This window comes from Geospiza fortis, unplaced genomic scaffold (assembly GCF_000277835.1).
Source record: "Geospiza fortis unplaced genomic scaffold, GeoFor_1.0 scaffold11, whole genome shotgun sequence".
In the NCBI taxonomy this organism is placed as follows: domain Eukaryota; kingdom Metazoa; phylum Chordata; class Aves; order Passeriformes; family Thraupidae; genus Geospiza; species Geospiza fortis.
In genome coordinates this window covers 6,982,410-7,001,832 of record NW_005054304.1, presented here as the reverse complement: position 1 = coordinate 7,001,832, position 19,423 = coordinate 6,982,410, and the positions used below count along the sequence as shown (strand labels likewise).

The window sequence follows — 19,423 nt, the reverse complement described above, 5'->3', positions numbered from 1 at the left end:
ACCCCGGCCCGCCCTGGCTCTCCGGCGGCTCCGGGCGATGCCGATCCGTCCGGCGGCTGCGGTAGTGCGGTGCGGAGCGCGGCCCCTGCGCACAGCTCACCCCCGGCTGGCAGCTCGCACACCCAGCCTGCCGCAGCACGGGCGACAGGTTTAGTTTTCGGAGAAAAAGGGCTGGGTGTTTCCAGGGTGCCGACGCACACCTCCCTCCAGCACCAGCTGTCAGCAAGTACCTGTGCTGGCATGTGCTCCCGCCACACTATGGCAGGGACAGCTGCAGTCAGGCTTCTGAAATGGCAGGGCACAGACCCGCTGCGGGGAGGTGTGTACACAGCCCTTTCACTGGGTCATCAAATTCTTATTTTCATTTTTACTATTCGTTCAGTTCTCAAAATTAAGCAGTCCATATCTCCCCTACTAGTATTTGAATGGCCTGAATGTCGATCTTTCTGTAATCTACGAAACAGTAAATAAAAAATTGACCGTGCCATTTCAGCACTGTGGTGGTGCTGTTTCAGCAGAAGCTGCGGAGTTGCTGCTTACTTGAACACAATAAAATAGTAACTGAAATTGCTGCCCAAACTGTTGTTGCCTTGATAAATTGCAGGGTCTTCTGCAGGTAGATGTGGGGAAAGTCTCTTTGGCACTATTGCAGTCATGGGGTTCCATGTTGATGACTGCAGAGAAACAGAAATATGGTTTGAATGTCTTAAAGAAGTGGTCATGGTGCATCATTTCTATTTGAAGAACCAGTCTCACATAATATCTTTAACCTTTCAAGGATCTGACTGTCCTATCAGTGGTCGGAACAAGTGGTTGTTATTGTGCTCTTGACTCTTCACCCCAGGGGAAGATAGGTTTCACAGGCTGGCTCTAATTAGTCTCTTTGTTGTTGCAAGGACTAAGTCTCCATCAGTTAGAGAAGCAGTCAGCACTTCAAAAATGAAGCATTTTCTTCAAACTCTGTTAAGCCCTAAGCGTGGTACAGAATTGGTTTTGAGTTTTTCAGTTAAAATAATTCACAGAATTCTAGTTCCTTTTCCATCTCCTTGATCTATTTTTAGGCTGTGTATACTGTACTTTTTAGCACCTTGGTTTTTTTGGCACAGATTGCCAGATCCCTTTACAATGGCATTCTCCAGGTTGCATCTTTATTTTCCTGTTCTTCCCCCCGTCAGGGCAGAGTTTCACTGGCTTTGAGCATTTTTTGTCAGCTTCAGGAAAGCTGATACCTCCAGTACTGGTTAGTACCAGTGTGGATAGCGCTCTGTTTGTGGTTGCTGTGGGGCGGACAGGCTGATATTGCTGTTCCAGCTGAGGACAAATTGCAGTGCATGGTTCCTGCTACTGGGTGTAATCAGAGTAGTGGCACCCTTCAGGTTCTGTGATTTAGGACACTTGCTAAGCTGAAAGAATCTGTCTTTCCCTCTCAAGGAAGGGAATGAGTTGCCTGCAGTAATCACACTTGGTTCCATTCCTGGGTGAGTGAACTTGTTCCTGCCCATCTCTGGCAGGTGCTCTGCTCCATGCTCTCTTTGGGGCCACAAGGCTGGCCATGCTGTGCCTGCCATGGAAACCCTCCTGTGCTGAAGCAGTACAAATGTGTAGCTGGTGTGTAAAACTTGGGAGAGGGGCTCTGTTTCTACCAAGATTTGTGTGAGCTGTGCGTCTGTCTTCCAGAAAATCATACAAAGTGCTTGCATAGAGCCATATGGACTATAATGGTGTCATCCTATATATAGGTATCTGTGGAAGGGCATGTGATGGGTATGGTGTCCTGCTGTGAAGGAGTGACAGTGGGGATGTCAGGGTTATGTTTCATTGCATGGGAAGAGGTGGAGGGCCAAATGTGTTGAATCCTCACTGCAGTAGGTGTTATATTGCTCAAGCACTGTAGAAGGGACTGGTCAATGTCACATGGATTGCATCACTGATTTTCCAACACCTTAGCCACCGGTAATTGTCTCTTCCATTGCTATTAGGCTACCATCTTTTCAGAATAGCATGAGCTTACTTTGGTATCCCAGCTTCCTAGTTAGAGTGCTACTAATGCTGTTAATGCATGTTTTGATTCATGTATTCTAGCTCAGTCTATTGCAGATTTAACAACAGCTGTGCAAAGCTGAGGCCTGTGGCTGCCTTTGCCAATAATATCTACCAGTTTCTGTAGGAGATAAGGAAGGCAGGTACACACTTGGGCTTTGTTTGTGATCAGTGGCCCCTGTTGCTTAACAAGTCAAGGTAGTGAAAGAGTGAGGCCATCACAAATATTTTTAGCAAGTGCATCTGAAAGCAGTAGGGAATGTGAGTGGTCTAACCTGTACAGGAGCAGTTGTCTGAATTGTTACCAGGATTATTTGATTTACCTTATTGGTTACCAGGATTGTTTGATTTACCTTACTGGTTGGTTCATTTGGGATCTTTCACAAGTTCCCAGCAGTTTAGCCCGAGAACACTGTTGTATTCCACCACCTTTTTTTTGTTTGTTTGTTTTGGGAGGGGTGGCTGCTGTGTTCTCTTAATCAGATTTGTGAACATTTTTGTGTTTAAGTTGTACATAAGTAAATAAGTCTGATCTTTTGGACTTTGCTATCACTTTCTATCCAAGGTGCTGGGAGTGCTTGACAAGCCCTAATGAAGTATATTCTGGAATATGGATGTGAAGTGTGCTCTCTGAGGGCGGAGAGAACTTGAATCTAGTTTTTTCTTTGTTTGCTTTGGGTTTGGGTGGGTTTTTTCTTCTGATGGAAGAATGAAGAAAAATTTAAACCTGTGGCTCTCATCTTCCTCGAGTCATAGCTTGTTAGAAAATGCTATGTGAGTTTTTTGTCTTCCAAGCTCAGATTTGACCCCTGTCTTGTTGCAGCTGTGACATGGTGAGTGTGGGAGCTTGTGGAAGCTCTTCCTCAATACCACTGGGGTGGAAGGCTCTGACTAAAAGAGGAAATTGGTGTGGAAATTTTCTTTGGTGTTTGTCTCTGGGGTGTCCACCTGATTAAGCAAGAAAATGTTAATATTTGCCTATAAACTGGCCTCTTAGATACATTTATTTGAAGTGTGCAAGCTTTTAACAAACAATCCTGAAACTGAAATCACTGGTTACCTAGTAACAGTTCTTTGCCATTATAATGCAACAGGTACGTGTGTGTTATGCAACTTCACTGTTAAATTCTGAGAAGAGGTGAGACTTTGGCTAGTACATTCATTCTGCCTCTTTCTGAGCCATTTTCTGATTTTACCCTAGTGAGAACCATTGCCAAACCACAAGTAAAAGAAAAGACACTGCCCCATCTTTCATAGTAAGACCCAACTAACTTAAGAAGTAAAACAACAAAAGTGAACTGTTCAACATTGACGTCATTTTATAAAAGATAAACATATTTGCAATCTAGGAGGATAGTAAGCAGAAAATAATTACACAAAATTATGCTGTCAAGGGCTCCAGGATATTCAGGTATGTTAATATAAATGGAAAATCTGCTTCTTGCTCACAGTGGCACTTAATCAGCAAGAAGTTCTGCTCACTTCAGCTTGCCATGGGATAGCCTATACTTCTCTGATCTCTAATGTTGCTTTGAAGTAGGAGGAGGTGTGCAAAAAGCCTTCAGTGTACTTTTTTTCCTTTTCAGGTAATATGCTTCAATGTCAGAGCCTCCTCACATACAGCCTGCACAGTTATGCCTCTGGATAGATGCCTGTGCATTGTAATTTATTTGAGAGATCTTTAGGAAAAACATGCTGAAGAAACAGCTTTGAGGAAGATGATGAGATCCTTTGGAGTTTAAATATTAAACCAGTTCACCCGCACCCAAGTAATTGGAGATATTTTGCATAGTATGATATTTTTGCAGAATACGTGAGTTCAGAATAAAGAAGTTGAGTTGTCAGCCTTGGATTTTGATGTGTGGCTCATTTGCTGAGTAGTTTACTTAATTTTCAGTGGTACGCATGGTAAGGTGTAAGCACAACTATTGTGAAGACTGGAGATAAACATCTGAAACAACACGTTATGGTTTTGATTTATTAAAGTTACTCTTCAGGGAAAATGGAAATGTTGGCGTGGAAATAACTCTCACAGGAAAATAGCTGTTGAGCATTTGTTTTTTAAACAGTGCATATATGGCATTCCCTCCTCCCCTTCTGTTTAAGGATATAGAGCAAGGGTGGCATTGCTCAAGGATTGAGGGTAGGTCCTGGCTTTAATGATGACCATTGTATCACCGCAGTGTTATGATGTTAAATTTATGGTTAATCTTGCATCAAGGATGGTATTATTCTTTCATCTTTTGCATAATGTGCCTCAATATTTATTTGAAGGAAGTTTATTTTGAAGGATTTATTTGAAGGCAAAAGCTTGTGTTGCCTGCTATTTCTCATTTGCAAAAACATTGCCTTTTACCCACTGCTGTGAAGCACAAGCTATGGGTAAATAGCTCTATTGAGAAAATAAGCATGCAATAAATTTTCATGAGCTATTTCAATCTTGCTTTTTTTTGCAACATTCAAATAACTTTTATGGGGAAATTACTTGGGTGGGTGAAGAAGTGCTGAAAAATTTGTGAATAAGATGAGACCTTCAGCAAAAAGCACTACTGTGGCCTCAAAATCAATGTTTCCTTGAAGATTTTTTTAGTGTTGTTGGTGTTGAATGTCACAATAAGTAAATAAATAATATTGTTAAAATTCTCAGTAGCTGCAAAAATTGCATGTCTTTTAATCCAAGGAGGCATAGGTGTTCTGAATGATGAGAAAAAAAACAGGAGGGAGATAAGTTTGAAGCCTTAAGAAGTTACCCAAACAATAGCCTTCCTTCTCCTCCCTCCAAAACCTGCATTAACTTTTGATATCATTAGTAATTTGATGTCACTGAATTTTTCATTGGCTTTTTGTTTGATTGCATTAAAAATAAAAGCAGGTATTGCTTTGCATTAAAGAAGTATTATTACTAAAAACCAGCTGCATTTCTTTCAAAGTGGAGAATTTCTGTGGTAGAACCGAAAGGGAGCCATTCCCTTATCTAACATTTGAGGTCAGAACAAACAGAGCCTCTGGCAGGGCATTAAGAAAACATGACCTTGGCTGAGCAGCAAGACCCTGCCAGTGTCTAGGCCCTTCATCTCTGGTGCAAAATGTTGACCATGAGTCAAAGTACGTTTTCATAAATGTAAAAGAAAAAAAAAATCCAACAGAAAACCCCCACAGAGACGAAATATGGAGTATTTTTTTTTTTTAATTTCGTCGACTAAATGTCCCATTTAAGTTTGAAAAGAGATGTGGAGTAGGAAAGCAGCAGTAGCTTTGTAATGGAGGTTCCAGTGCCAGGAGCAGAAGAGCTGCTGCTGCTTAAGTGCAAATGAAATAAGGAGGAAGGACCTGCGGTGGGAGCTCAGGCCAGCAAGGAGAGGGCCAAGAGAGGGGTATTCCATATGCACCTAAATAAATTGGGAACTTTCCATCTAAATGGGTGTTCTACAACAGGCCCAGCACCTCCCTTATTCTGCCTGAAGGGCAAGATGATTTAAAGGTTGAACTTGTTCTGAGAGGTCTTTTTCACTCTCAACGATTTCATGGTTCTATGAGATGTCAGGAAAATAAACAAGAACCATGATTACCTGTTTAAGAATGTGAGGAGTGGACGTAACTTTGCCTATAACATTCCTGTTGCAAAAGAGGGAGGCAAAAAAGGATAACTCTTCTTCTGTAATGGAGAGTCATCATTTTACAGTTAGACTTCACCTAGGCTTTCCTATTTCCTTCTCCAAAACCAGAAAGGATGTGCCTGATAATCCCAAAATGTGCTAAACTGGCTGGTGGGCTAAACTGGTGTTCCTTCCAGTCTGATGAACTTATTATTATTTCAGTGGTGATGACAAACATACATAATATTACTTCTTTACCCATGAAATAGACAGAACAATTGTGGTTTGTTGTGGGTTTTTATGTTTGTTTTGGTTTTTTTCATAGTTTGGCTGGTATTTGTTTTTGGTTTATAGCAGGAAGGAAGTTGTCAAGTAATCTCCCAAGTATTTCATGGAAGCGATTAATTTCTGTTTAATCCCTGGATTTAGGTGAGCTATTTATATGCTTGAGAAAAAAGAGGCTGCTGTATTTTGCATTCACCTGCTTGGCCAGGTAATCAGTGATAGTTGAATAAATAACTGGAAGTTTTTTTAGTAATTTCATGCCTTCTGGACATAAAACATGTATAATTCTGGACAAAACTTTGAGAATAAAAAAATCCCAACCAAACAAAAAACTCCCAAAAGGGGATTTGTCTAATGGATAAGTTCTTTGCTGGGCAAGGTAGAAATTTAGAAGATTTTTATGGTTTTCTCAAAGGTCTGGATCTCATACTAGTTAGGTTGGAGGTCTTCACCCCAGATTCAGCTATTGCTCATTTGCTGCATGTGTAAAACTATGAACCATTATTGAGTAAGAGAAGTTTTTCACAGCTACAATTATTACCAATCATGTGAAATCCTGAAACTTCATGATCTAAATGAAACTGATACTTGGTTTGATTTGGTCTGATTTCTGTAGGAGCTTCTTTCTCTGCCATTCCCTGCTAATGGGCTTAAAATATTTGTTTCTCCTCAGTTTCTTTGTATGGATGGATAAATTTTTGTGCAGTTAGAAAACTTGCTTAAGAAGCATTCAGTTGCATTTGCTGTAGAAGAAAGGGAAGGAAATGCAAGAGGATTCAGAGTCCCTACTGAATACTAGTTTTCCATCTGCTCTGTCAAAACAAATGTTGGGAGCATAAATGTAAAAGATTATTTGGACTTTGTATGATTGTGCTGCTTTTATTTGGAAGTGAATTGCAAACCTTGAAATAAGGAAGGGTGTTTATGATGGAAAAGAAAGCATGGTTGGTGTGGCTTCAGCAACTGCCACTTGTACATAAAGCAGCATTTGGTGTTGTCATGTGAAGTTGCATTAATGCACAGAAATCTTGATGGCACTGTGAACTTTCATTTATGTGAGAAAAAATTTTTCATGTTTTCTGTCCACTACTTGGATTTGTTTGCATTGAGATTACAAGTACAGGTATTAATGCAGTGAACTGAACATAGCAAAAAACTTCATCAGCAGCTTTGTGAGTTTAAAGTTCTTTTTTTACACTTAAAAAATATTCTGTGAGTGCCAGATAAAGTGATAGCATGCATGCAGGCTGGGAGACTGCATGCCATCAGGGGAGGGAGCCTTACTTGGCAGAGGTTCCTACCCATGTCTTTGTTGCAGTTTGTCTTCAGGGAAGGCAGTAATGGGTATTTCCATGTTTCCATCAACTTTTTCTAGGCAGTCTCAAAGCTGTAGCAGTTTCTCATGAAGACTCTTCAGGTGCTGTTAGCCTCAGTTGACAGGCAGGCACTCTCCCCCTGCTGTGCACTGCTCTGTGTCCTGCCTGGCTCTGGGAGCAGCAGCAGCAGCTCTGGGCACTGCAGCTTGTTCAGGCCACTGAAGACAGGCTTGTGAAGTGGCAGCAAGGTTCCCAGAAGCAGCTGTGCTCCCAGTCTTCTTGGGGAGCTGCTGAAAGCTGTCCAGTCACTGTTGCCTTTCAGAGGTGATGAAGTTTTGGCAGACCACACTGATTTCAAAGGCAATTTCTCTTCCTTCCAGTCTGTGGAGTTTGGTGTTACCCTCAAACAAGGTTTGCTGCATCGTGTACTTTAAGGTCTTTTCTGTAGATGTCTGTTTGTGGATCTTTCCATATTCTAGCTGGGGGGTTGAATCCCTGTGATTATTTCTCTGGAACACTGGCTTTCTTATCTGTCAGCCTGTCTTTTTGACTCCCTTGTATCTTGCCTTCTCCCTTATGCTCTGGTCCCCTCAGTGAATTTGGAGTTCATATTTGTGGATCTGTTACAACATTGGCTGGGTTGGAAATGAGCCATGGTTAAATCTGCCTCTGACTCTGTGCAGTGTGAGGGCAGGGTACTTACCTGGCTGCAGGCCAGTTTCAGCTCACCTTGCTGAGGGAGCTTCATGCTGACTCCAATGGAAGCTGCAGAAAGTACCTGAGTATTTGATTTCCTAGTTGCAAATCCTACAGAGATGTTCCTTTCCACTTTATCAAGTGCTTAGAGCAGCTTTTATAAGCCAATAAATAAAATCCTTCCAAATTCAAGAGATCATGTGTGTTGCTGTGTCCCAGCTCATTGTTACCCTTGTGCCAGCGCAGGCACAATGAGCTGCATCAGGGCTGGTAAGTCACTTGCCAGGTGGTTATGTTGGGGCCAGGCCAGCTGATAACTAAAACACAACTAAACATTTTGTCAGGAGACCTCCACACCAGCCAGTGGCAATCCCTGATCTCAAACCTACAGAAAAATCATTCAAATAAACTTTCCGCAGGAGTGATAAAACTGGGGAGTAGGTAGCCTCATGCATACACCTATGGCCATGGTTGTTTCTTTGGTTACTCAAGATTTCCTTTGTTTTTTCCCCAAATTTGGCTTTAATAGGCAGATTGTTTAATTCTGGAGCAGCAGACAGCAAAGGACTCTCTTGGTTTTCCTGGCAAAATGCTTTATTGTTGCTATGGGAATAGCCCTAGCACTGTTGCAGAGTCAGAATGACTCCTGGCTGTCTAGCAGGAGATCTGTTACGCCACATTTGTGGACATTGGGAAATGAGTTGGATTGCCAGGATTTAAGGAAAGTAACTTAAAGCTTTCTTCCATGTGTCAACCAGAAGATAAAACAGACTTAAGTGTTACCTCTGTAGCGGGTGCAGTTTCACTTTTGTTGTCTCTGCTTTTTAAGAGTGAGTATCTTGAGCTGCAAATACAAGTCAGAGCTGCATACTAACTTGCAAAATATGTTTTGCTTTTAGCTCCCAAGAAGATGAGCGGCCTATGTCACCCTTCTACGTGAGGTATTTACTCCATTCTTTTCATTTATTTTTCTGTGTGGGATTGACTCCTTATTGGAATTAAATGTGAGGAGGGGTTCAGAAGTGCTGAACAGACTGTAATCAAAGTGAGCATTAATTTTATATTTGTAATTTTTGCTCAGTTAGTGGCATGAGTCTTTGTAGATACCATCTCTGTTGGGATTCTTTTGTATGTAGAGAGGAGGCCCATGGTTTAAGGTCTTTGTTACAAGATGAATGTGGTTTTCCTCTTTTCTTTGGTTTGTTACGTGTCTTAGATGCCCAAGTAGCTTATCTGCAGGCACAGGAGAGATTGCTGCGACAGGATTTGGGGAACTGGCAGCATGTGCTGCTCAGAAAGAAACCAGGAACCAGATGGTGAGCCAGCAGCCCATCCAGTTCCCTGCTGCAGCCTAGAAAAGCAGGAGAGTGCCTGGGTACCCAGCAAGCCTCACTGGAGGGAATGGTGCTCATGCTGCATTTGAACAAATTGTTTCTTGTTTTGCCAACTGGAGGGCAGAGTCACTGCTTGTAAAAGGGGTCTAATTCTGTCGACATCTGTGAAAGTTTGCACTGCTTGCTTCAGTAGCAGACTCAGTTCCAGTGCTTTCATTTATACTTAGTGGAAGAACAGGAGCCAGAGCAATTAACAATGAAGGGCTGCAGAGGAGGAAGGGCCGCATATTATAATTGGGTTCTTTGATCTCTACAGAATTTAAACAAATAAAAAGAAATCCCAGTGGTGCTTTTTGTGAGAACAGTGATAATTGGAAATCTTACAGTGATGTCTGAAATTTGTTAATCTCTGTTTATCTTTGTAGCTTGGGTTTTTTCTTTAAGAGTTTTTCTAACATGAAGCATGGAAGGAGTGCAGTTAATGCATACTGTGCAGAAATGTCTGTCAGGGAATTGTTCATGGACTAGCCTGGTTGCATGATCCTGTCTGCCTTTGGGTTGATGCGCTGTCATTCCCTGCAATCCATTTGTGCAGATGTTACTCAGTCTGTGCCTCAAAAGCTCCAAATTGTCAAAGGAGATTCTGCCTTTTCCTTCAGGAGACTATTTTGTAGCTGCATACATACATTCCCCTCAAATTTTTCCTCATTTAAATCTTCATATCTTTTCATTGAAAATTGTCTGCCCCTTTGTTTTTCTTTCTGGCTAAATGTGACCTTCAAATGATTTTCGGGTTTCATTACATTTCCATCTGTCTTACTGCTCAGAACTGTCCTTCCAAGCCCTTTCTTGGATTATAGAAAGATGATCCATGAAGGAGTTTCTCTTTGTCTGACCTTGTCAAGATCACCAAGGAGAGATGAGGAGCAAGGAGTGGATCTGAGAAAACTGATGCCAAAGCAGGACATTTTTGAGAGGAGGGGAGCAAATTTCAACATCTTAAATAGAGATGTAGGCTTATGAGGGGGGAGAACAAAGACTGAGTGTGTCCATTGAAATGAAGGGATGGGTTTCCATGGGAATCTGCCTTGCAAATAGGAAGGGAACAGTCAGGAATAAGCACGTAGCTGGAAAGTGAAGAAATGGCTGGTAGGAGCAGAGAGGGAGCTGCACACCTTGATGCACAGGCTTCTTGCCAAGCCCGTGTCTTTTGTAACATTGCTGGGATACAGTTACTTGTAAATAAAGGGAACAACTTGTAAGTCTTGCTTCTGTTTGTAACACAGAAATCCTGAGGTCGGTTGCCAAGTGCAGCTAATTTGGCAGGAGAGCTGGTGCTGGCTGGGCAATTCCTGGTGCTTCAACAACTGAGAACTTGAGTGGGCAGCCAGGTTTTTCTGTGTAACTTTGAAAGTTCAGGTTGTTGCCCCAGAGGCTGTGGATAACATATGTAGGAATTGCATTTCACACCATGGGCAAGGAAGGGAAGACTGTCTGCTTTAGCTGTTTAATGGTCAAATCTATTTCTATTACTACCACAAGTGTTAGCCACACTTCCATAGCTTGAAATACTGCTCAAGTAATCCTTCAAGTGAATCATGAATATTTGGGCACAGGGCGGTCACTGCAGTGTGAATGCAGTAATTCCATATAGATAATTATACAATGAGTTAAGTAAGTGGGAACAAGAGCTCTTTAGCTTCCAAACACTGCATAATGCTTGGCTCTTGCCAGACGGAAGGAACATTGTGTCCCTCTGTCATGGTTTAACCCCAAGCCAGCAACCAGCTGCCTTGCTCACTTCCCTACCAGCAGGATTTGGTAGAAAACTGGAATGGTAAGAGCTGGAAAACTCGTGGGTTGAGATAAAGATAGGTTAATAGGAAAGGGCCATGCACACAAAGCAGAACAAGGAATTCATTCAGTGCTTCCCATGGGCAGGCAGGTGCTTAGCCATCTCCAGAGAGCAGGGCCCTGTCACATGTAATGGTTACTTGGGAAGGCAGATGCCATCACTGAAAATGTCCCCTCCCCTCCCTCCTTTTTCCCCTCACTCTATACACTGAGCACGATGTTACACAGTCTGGAATATCCCTTTGGTCAGTTTGGGTCGCCTGGCCTGGCTCTGTCTCCTTCCAGCCTCCCATGCACCCCTAAATTCCCTGCCAGTACAAACACCAGAAAAGCCTTGGCTGTGTGTAAGTCCTGCTCAGCAATTACACAAACATCTCTGTATTATCAGCCCCATGTTCAGCACAGATCCTAAACACAGTCACATACCAGCCTCTGGGAAGAACATGAAGTCTCCCCCAGCCAAAACCAGCACACCCTCCATCAGTTTTAGTAGGATCAAATCAGCCTTGATTATTCAGTGCTGTACCATGTCAGCTAACAATCGAGATGTTTCCCTGGTTGATGTTTTTAACTTTAAGACAAATACCAAAGGTCTTAACTTTTAAGTCAGAACTGTCAGAATACCACCAATTATAAATATACTGTTTCTTAAAATGACACTGATTGGTTGTTTTTCCTTCAATATTGGGTAAGTCAAGACTTTATCACCACTGCTACATTGTAAGGGAATAAACAGTCTGTAGCAGTATGAGAGTAAGCAGGAAATGAGACAAAATGTGACATGGATTTGTAAAGTGTGGTAACACCAGTACAACCATGTTATTTTTTCAAAGGCTTTCCAGAGAGAGGAAGAAAAGGGAAAAGAAAGACCTCATCTGTCTGATCTCAGCAAAATGTTTTATATAATGCCATCTATATGGAAAAAGTGGGCATGAGTACTGGAACTTAAACATGGGTAGGGAGGAGGTGAGACCTATAGATATTGCTGGTAGGAGAGGAAGGGGATTGCTGCTGGAGATCCTTTAGTGCCATGAACTTCTTTTCCTTGATAACCACTAGCATAATAAAGTCAAATCATGTTCATTATTGAGCGAATAGCAGAAATTTAGGAGGGTGAGTGGGTTGGCAGTGTCCTCTGGGAGAAAATATGTGACAGTGAGATATTATATAGCGTGAGCTATATAGATATATTTATAAAATAGCTCACTGTCAGATATATATATATATATTTTATATATATATTTATACAGATCAGCATCAAATTTAAGGTATATACTAAAAGAAATAATTACATAAATAATAAAGTCATATACCTGAGGTCTAATAATGAAAATCTTTGCCCTGAAAGGGGAGTTCCTCACATTTGCAAGTGCCAGGGGGAAAAAAAAGATGTGAACTTACTTGTTCATGGAGGGATGAAAGGGAAGTATAGGATAAAAATACTTAAGTTGAAGTAATCACATGACAGTGGATATATAAAGGAAGTATTTTCAGCACACTTAGAAGTATGGCTACCCCTGTACAAGAGACAGGTGAGCCTTAAACACTTTCAAGTCACTCATGTTCCAATAGCTTTAGGTTTGTGAAGGTGATTAAAGAAATGGGAAGACTGTTACAAGATGGAGAAAAGAGCATGGAGATCCTAGCTACTGTAAGAAATTAACCAGAGCACACATATTCCCCCTGAGTTTTAGACAGAGAGGGGAGAATGTGTATGTTAATAATGATATTGATGCAAGAGAGAATGTGTACAAATAGTTTATTAATCTATTTGGGCAGAAAAATATTAATTTCATAGCTGGAGCCCTCTCTCATTGGCCATAATAAGGATGGTGCCAGCTTGACCAGTTTGAGAGACCTGGGTTTGAATCCATTCACCTACTACTGACCAGAGTTATCTTCTCCCTCTCTGTAGTCCTTGATTAGATAATTTGTTGCTCAGCTGTGCTCAGTACCAGGCAAGGAGATTTCTATAGTGTTAAAAGAAGAGGAAAACCTTGCTAGGTGATTGATTGTTCCAGGCAGTCATGCCTGAAGGGTATTTACGTTCCAAAACCTTCTGTAATAACAAAACCTTGTGGTAAAGGGAGTTGACAGTTGTTAAAAAGTGCTCCTTGTATAATTCTTTAGTGAAACTCTGAATACCAGCTGCAGGATGCTTGAGTAATGAGTACTGAGAAACACTCAGCAGTTTCAGGTAATGAAGCAGCAAGTCCCTGTAAGCACAATTCCATTCTCTGTGTGCAAGGAGTTCTCAGAAGACAGGGAATCTTCAGGCATGCTTTGTGCTGGCCTGTGTGGCTTAGATGTGATGTTAATCATGTAGATGCTTTCAGAGGAGCTCCCTGTCCTGAGATAAGCCAGAGTGATGTCACAGGGGAGAAAAGCAAAAGCTTTGTAGTGTGGAGCTTCCTTGTTAACATTCAAAGCATTAAATTGCAATGAGACCTGACATCACAAGCAGTGCCAAAGATTGCATTAAATACCCATGAGTGCTGGGCAAGGCATTGGACAGTTTTGCCTAGTTCTTTTCCTAGAAGTATTCCTGCAGGCATTATTCAGTACAACTAGCTGTTTCTCCTTTTAACAGTTTTTATTCGAGACAACTCTTTAAATAATACGGGTCGGGTATTTTTACCCTGAAGTTTATTGGGTAAGGTGTTTTATGCTGTTTGTTCTCAGGATAGTTTCCCGAAGAAACTGGAAAACTTTGCTCTGGATTTCACACCTGCTCAGAAATTTGCATGGCCACCTTCACCCACCCTGAACACTTCTCCCTCCATGGGATGTGCCATAAGAGATCCTAAGTGCACAGGAGTGCTGGGCTCCATCACAAATGTGATGTGTGTTCATATCCTTCACACCTGCACTGGCTGAAAGTAACCACCAGGCCAGTGGGTGTCCCTGCTCTGGGTGCCTGGCTGCCATGCAGGTCTGAGGCTCCCTGGGGATTATTTCCCTGCTCTGCAGGGGAGCCTGCAGGGACACAGCCATGCAAATTCACCAAACTGAATCACGGGGCCTCTATGAATCCCCTGCAGGGTTGTCTCTGCTCCAAGCAGTAGGTGTCAGTGTGCATCTGTCATAAAGGAGGTGCAAGTGAAAAACATTAAAAATCCTGAATAAAGTTGCTTTTAGTGGGGTTAGTTTTCTGTGTAGTAACAAAGTAATGTAAAAAATAATTTACCATGTTTAAAGGAGGGATAATTTGATCTGAGTTTGTGAAAGTGTGAAGGTACTGAGAAAATAATGAAAGCATGTCCTTTGTGTGATGGAACATCCCAGTAACTAAGAGCACACTGCTTTTGTTTTGTTTTTAAACTCGTTATTTTCACATTTTGTATGCCATCACAACACTTCTCTTTGGTCAAAGTATGTCAAATAAAGTAGTTGTCTTAAAATGGATCCCACATGAGTTTGCAGTATTGCATGTCACAGTGTGGAGAGTGGGATAGCATTTAGACCATATAAATACCTATGAACAGGAACTTCCTAGATCAGGGATTGAATTACTATGTTCAGGACTTCAGGATTTCCCATCTGTTATGACAAAGCCATTTAAACATCCTCAACCTTGCTGGAATAGTAAAATGGTAAAAAGTTTTTGCATCTATTGAGGCTTTCTTCCTGTTGCACTTGGCTTTTAAAAAAGCCAAAACAAGAACAAAAGCCACTTTTGCTTTCTGAATAAAGCAGATGGACTGTAAGTACATGTCAGCAACAGGTGACTTTAATGCCAGACTGCAAGTATAGCTTATGAATTAGGCCATTAGGTGCTGTCAAGAATTAATTAAATGACTTCATAAATGAAAACCCAAACTGAGAAAACACTATGCCAGTATGTCAGTTTCCTAGTTTGCTCTGTTTGATGTTTTTTTCGTTGCTGTTTTTGTCTAGATAAGATACTTTGCTCAGTAGTGGCTTGAATGAAAGAAATCAGGAGTAAGGGCATTGATATCCAATTCATTGATATCCAACATCTGCTGTCATAAGATGCCCAACGCAGACCAGACAAGCTGCAGGCATTACATGAGAGAATTCTCACTCTGGTGCACATCTTTTAAACTTTGGGAGGACTAGTTAGGGGGTGCAGGTGAGATTTAATGGTGATGGAAGATAGCACCTTCTTGTCCTGGGGGCTGAAACAGAAGAAAGGAGGCCATGCAGTAAGAGTTTGCCTTACGTGTGAAGTAAGACATTATCTAGAGCTGATAGAGCACCTCTGAAAGTGAGCAAAAGACTTGGGTAAACAAGTTAGACAAAACTAGGAAGTGCTAGAGGTCAGACTTCCCAGAATGAAAAGCATGAGGGTCATAAGAAATCAGCTCAAAAGTTCATAGCACTTAAAACAGCTGTGTGCCTTTATGGTTTTCTGGCTGGCTTTCTGAAAGTAAAAGTCCCCCAGCACTGGGAAGCTGTCCTGCTGCCTTCAGTCGCCTGAGGAGAACCTGTAATTTCTATGAGATTTCTATTTCTCAGCATGCCCTGCAACAGCAGCTGCATAATCTAATAAAGATAATCTAGCTGTGGAGATAATTGACTGTGTGTATCAGTGAAACGGAGCTGATGTGAGGAGAAAATAATGAACTGGAGCAGAGCATGAGTTCCATTGGCCGGGTGATTACTGAGCAGGGCAGCTGCCTGTGCAGGCGGGCACAAGAGCCAAGAGGGCTCTTCAGGCATGGCTCGCCCTGCCTGCTCCCCAGAAATCCAACAGCAGAACGGCTTCTGCCACCCAAGGAGTTTGGAAAACCCCTCAGGATACACCCTGCCTGCTTGTCTGGGCTCTGCAATCCTTCCAGGGTGGTGTCTTTGCCTGAGTTTGCCAACGTGCTCTTGCAGTGCCTGTTCTGTCCTGCAGAAGGCTCGGATCCTAAAATGACTGTGTAGCTCTCTCCCCTCCACTGTTTGTTTTGGATGTGAAGTTCTTTGGTGTAAGAAAGGTTGGTGGGGAGTAAGTAAAGCAGTTTAGTAACGCATTTAAATTAAGTTTCAAAATGAAACAGCCAAGAAAGTTACCAACTGTGGAATTAAAAGGAAGTTAGTGTATCTAGAAAAACTCTGATTTAAAATCTCTGCCTTGTTGTATTATTAACTTATAAAAGTGAATGCTCTTTTATTAGCCCCCCTTATGAGACAGGGCTAATAGAAGAGCATTAACTTAGCGCAGAGCTAAGGATAAACTTGGATTCAGTACAGTAAAATCAGAATATCAGAGCTTTATTTTGTAGTCATCCACTCAGCTGGCATGTATAGGATTCCTTGTTATTTGTCAGTAGTTTAAAAATCACCGTGTTACTGTCTTTCTTACAAAATCTATATTGCCTGAATAGAGCTTTTCTAGATATAGTAAATTAATTGTTACACATCATTAAAAATTAGGGTAATGTACTTAAAACTGAATTGGTGTTAGTAAAGCACACAGTTAACTGTGAATTAGAATGTACTGGGGTATTAGAAAAATTTTTGTTGGTAGAAAAAAACTATGTCCTAGGGATGTTTTGAAAAAGCTAAAATCCAAACAATCCTTTCTTCCTCTTCTGAAAACAGAAAAGAAAAGTGTGATATGAAAGACAGCCTCACTCAGTTTGGCTTGCATGTAGGTACTATAAAAAGGTGATACAGCATTAATCTACCCCCATGGGTGTAGGAGCTGTAGCAAGCGCATTCATTGTGTCTAACAATGTGATTTAGCCTACCACACTAGCACCTTACTTGTTAATATGTCTCCATAGGAAACATATTAACATCCAGATCTTAAAAAATAGTTTTGGGCTGGGAAGAGGCCGCATAGTTCCTGTAAGCAAACCAGATAGCAAGTGGGGGGCTTGAAATGTGCACTTCAAATTCCAACCCTATCCTGTTGTTGATAGTCAAGATGTTAGATGTGGGAAGAGTGTCATCTTGCAAATTTTGTTTCCTGTATGCAGATATTTTATCTGTAATAATAGGTACAGTAATAGTTGTTTGCATGTCTTCATGAGATTATCCGCGTGGCACAACTGCTCAGGTCCTGCTCAGGTAATGTGGAACATACTGGCAAGTCCATGACTGCTTTCCTGGTGTGCTCCAGTGACTTGTGCAGGGACTGGAGAGTAGCACTGAGTGAGGCTGGGACTGGCAAGGATGTGTGTGTGGTTAGAGCCAGGTGAGCACACCAGCTCAGCCTGAAGCACATTGCAAGCGTGATTTGCAGCTGGGTGTTTGTGGGGAGGAGTCACACTGGTTTGTTGGTTTTGTTAAATTAGCTGTAGTGACCCTTCATATCCTTCTCTTCCTCTGTTTCCTGCCTTCTGCCCAAGTGACATTCAAACCCAGTGAAGCCACAGAGTGGTTATCTGAGAGAGCTGCAGCTTCTTAGCTAGCTCTAGCCCCATACAGTGAAGTGCAAAGTATTCAAGGGAAGCAGAGAGGAAACCTTTGGGTAGCAAAGGCAAATCAGCTATTGATGGTTCTGCAATGAAATGATTTGAGAGAAACTGGTGAAGACTGAAAACAATGAGTAGCTATTTTGGCAGGAAGAGCATCTTACATCCAGCTTGGCTTTTGTACTCTGACCACATTTTACTGGGATTTATCAGCCAGTTGTACTCTGCTGATACGGAGATAATTTGAAATGAAACCCCTAGGCCTGTAGTTTATTTGACTTCAGGGAGGTCGCAGGAAGGATGAATAGGCAATGTCACCTTATCTGCAAGGCTGAGTCAGCTGAGTCAGTGGATGAAGAAGGGGCAGGATGGGACTCAGCTTGGCAGAGGGAAGAAAGCAGTGACACCTGTGCCAGGTCAGCTTGTTCAGAAGGGCTCTGAACAGCAAGTGATAACATCTACATTTGTGTCAGCTCTTCCTGAGCCTGATAACAGACTGAGGTAAAAACAAGAGAAGCATGCATAGATTTTATTTTTTAAAATGTGAAGCAAAGAATGTGAATATGTTCTTTGAGCATGTTCAAAGAGAGAATAGTTAAACAGAGAGAGCAGTTAAATATTAAGTGTATACATTTTCAAGTCAGCTTCAAAAGACAAGGACTGCTGTCATGAGGATAAAACATCATCAGCAGAAAGCCCACAAGAAAAGAAAAAAATCTGTACCATGTTGAGGTTGAAATACTTGCTGTTAGACCTTTGCCTATTTCATGGGAATGACAGGGAAATTAATTGTTGAGGATATTGACTTGTCAAAATATGCCACATCACAGTGGGAGTGAAAATTCCTTAAGGAGAAAACCTGTGACCTGTGTACACAGTTGTTGTTGAGACAGCTCAGACCTTTGAATCTTAGCACTACAAAGAGCAAGAGGTTTTAAGACCTTATTTTGATAATAAGATCTTCCTTTCTTTCTTTTTTTTTCTTTTGTACAGTACCCACGTATCACAAGTCAGTAGCAACGTTCCTGCTACAGGAGAGTAAGTGTCTTTTACAATTTTGTAGCTATCTTTCCTGGAGCTTTTTCAAGTATTGCTGGTTATTCTTTGATTTCTCTTTAAGAGTTGTTCTTACATAAACAAAAAAGAGACAGTGTTTCCCAAAGCAATTAATCCACAATGATAATAAATCACTTCCTCCTGAAAACTTCTCAGGCCCTTGGTTCTTTACTCACTGTGCCTGTGATGTTTTGCTTAGGCAGAACTTGCATATTTTGAGACGTTTTTTGCACTTTGTCATCTTCTTGCTGTTGTTTGCTCCCTATTGCATCCCAGCAGAGGATGTGACCTGACGCTACTGCTGTAACTGGGAGGAGCAGAGCTAAAATGAGTTGGCTCCTTTGCTGGAGCTGGGAATTCCCAATGGCTGATGGGTTTGCAGAACTGATCTTTGTCAATAGTGACATACTTGTCTAGTTAAACCATCTGGGCTTTTGCAGTTGTTAAGGTCTTCTGACTTTTCCAGGAACTGCAGTCTCAGCAGGCTTTCAAGTATAGCAACTTAGCACAGCTTTTGTGAAGGAGAAATGAACCCAAGCACAGATTCCCATACTCTGGCTACTCAGTTGAAAATTAACCAGCAAATCCTGAAATAATATTTTAATTATAGAAAAAACAGTAGAAGCCATACATGGACTTTGGACATGCAAGTTTGAAAAACCCATTCTTCAGTGACTGCTTAAAGCATTGCAAGAAACAGAGATGGGATGGGGATGTATACAAAAATGTGTTTCTCTATGATCTCTTTGGAAAAAAAATTTCCCATGAAAGCTTCCTCTGATGAAGGAAGGAAGGGAATATTACAAGAGAATGGCAGTACCAAAACAAATATTCATTTGTGTTGAAAGTTCAAGTAGTCCCACACCTTTAACTGATGC

The 19,423-nt window shown here is 41.6% G+C and overlaps 1 protein-coding gene across 4 annotated transcripts in view; it reads left to right on the top strand.

The window, feature by feature from the left end:
- FAM13A (family with sequence similarity 13 member A) overlaps positions 1-19,423 on the top strand; it is a 117,322-nt gene that overhangs the window by 58,949 nt on the left and 38,950 nt on the right. For 3 of the 4 annotated variants that reach the window (XM_031066437.1, XM_031066436.1, XM_031066439.1), the window contains 2 exons: positions 8,833-8,874; positions 18,483-18,527. In XM_031066437.1, the coding sequence (XP_030922297.1) occupies positions 8,833-8,874; positions 18,483-18,527 (87 nt within the window). The remainder of the gene's footprint in view (positions 1-8,832; positions 8,875-18,482; positions 18,528-19,423) is intronic. The other variant, XM_031066438.1, reaches the window with a different exon arrangement.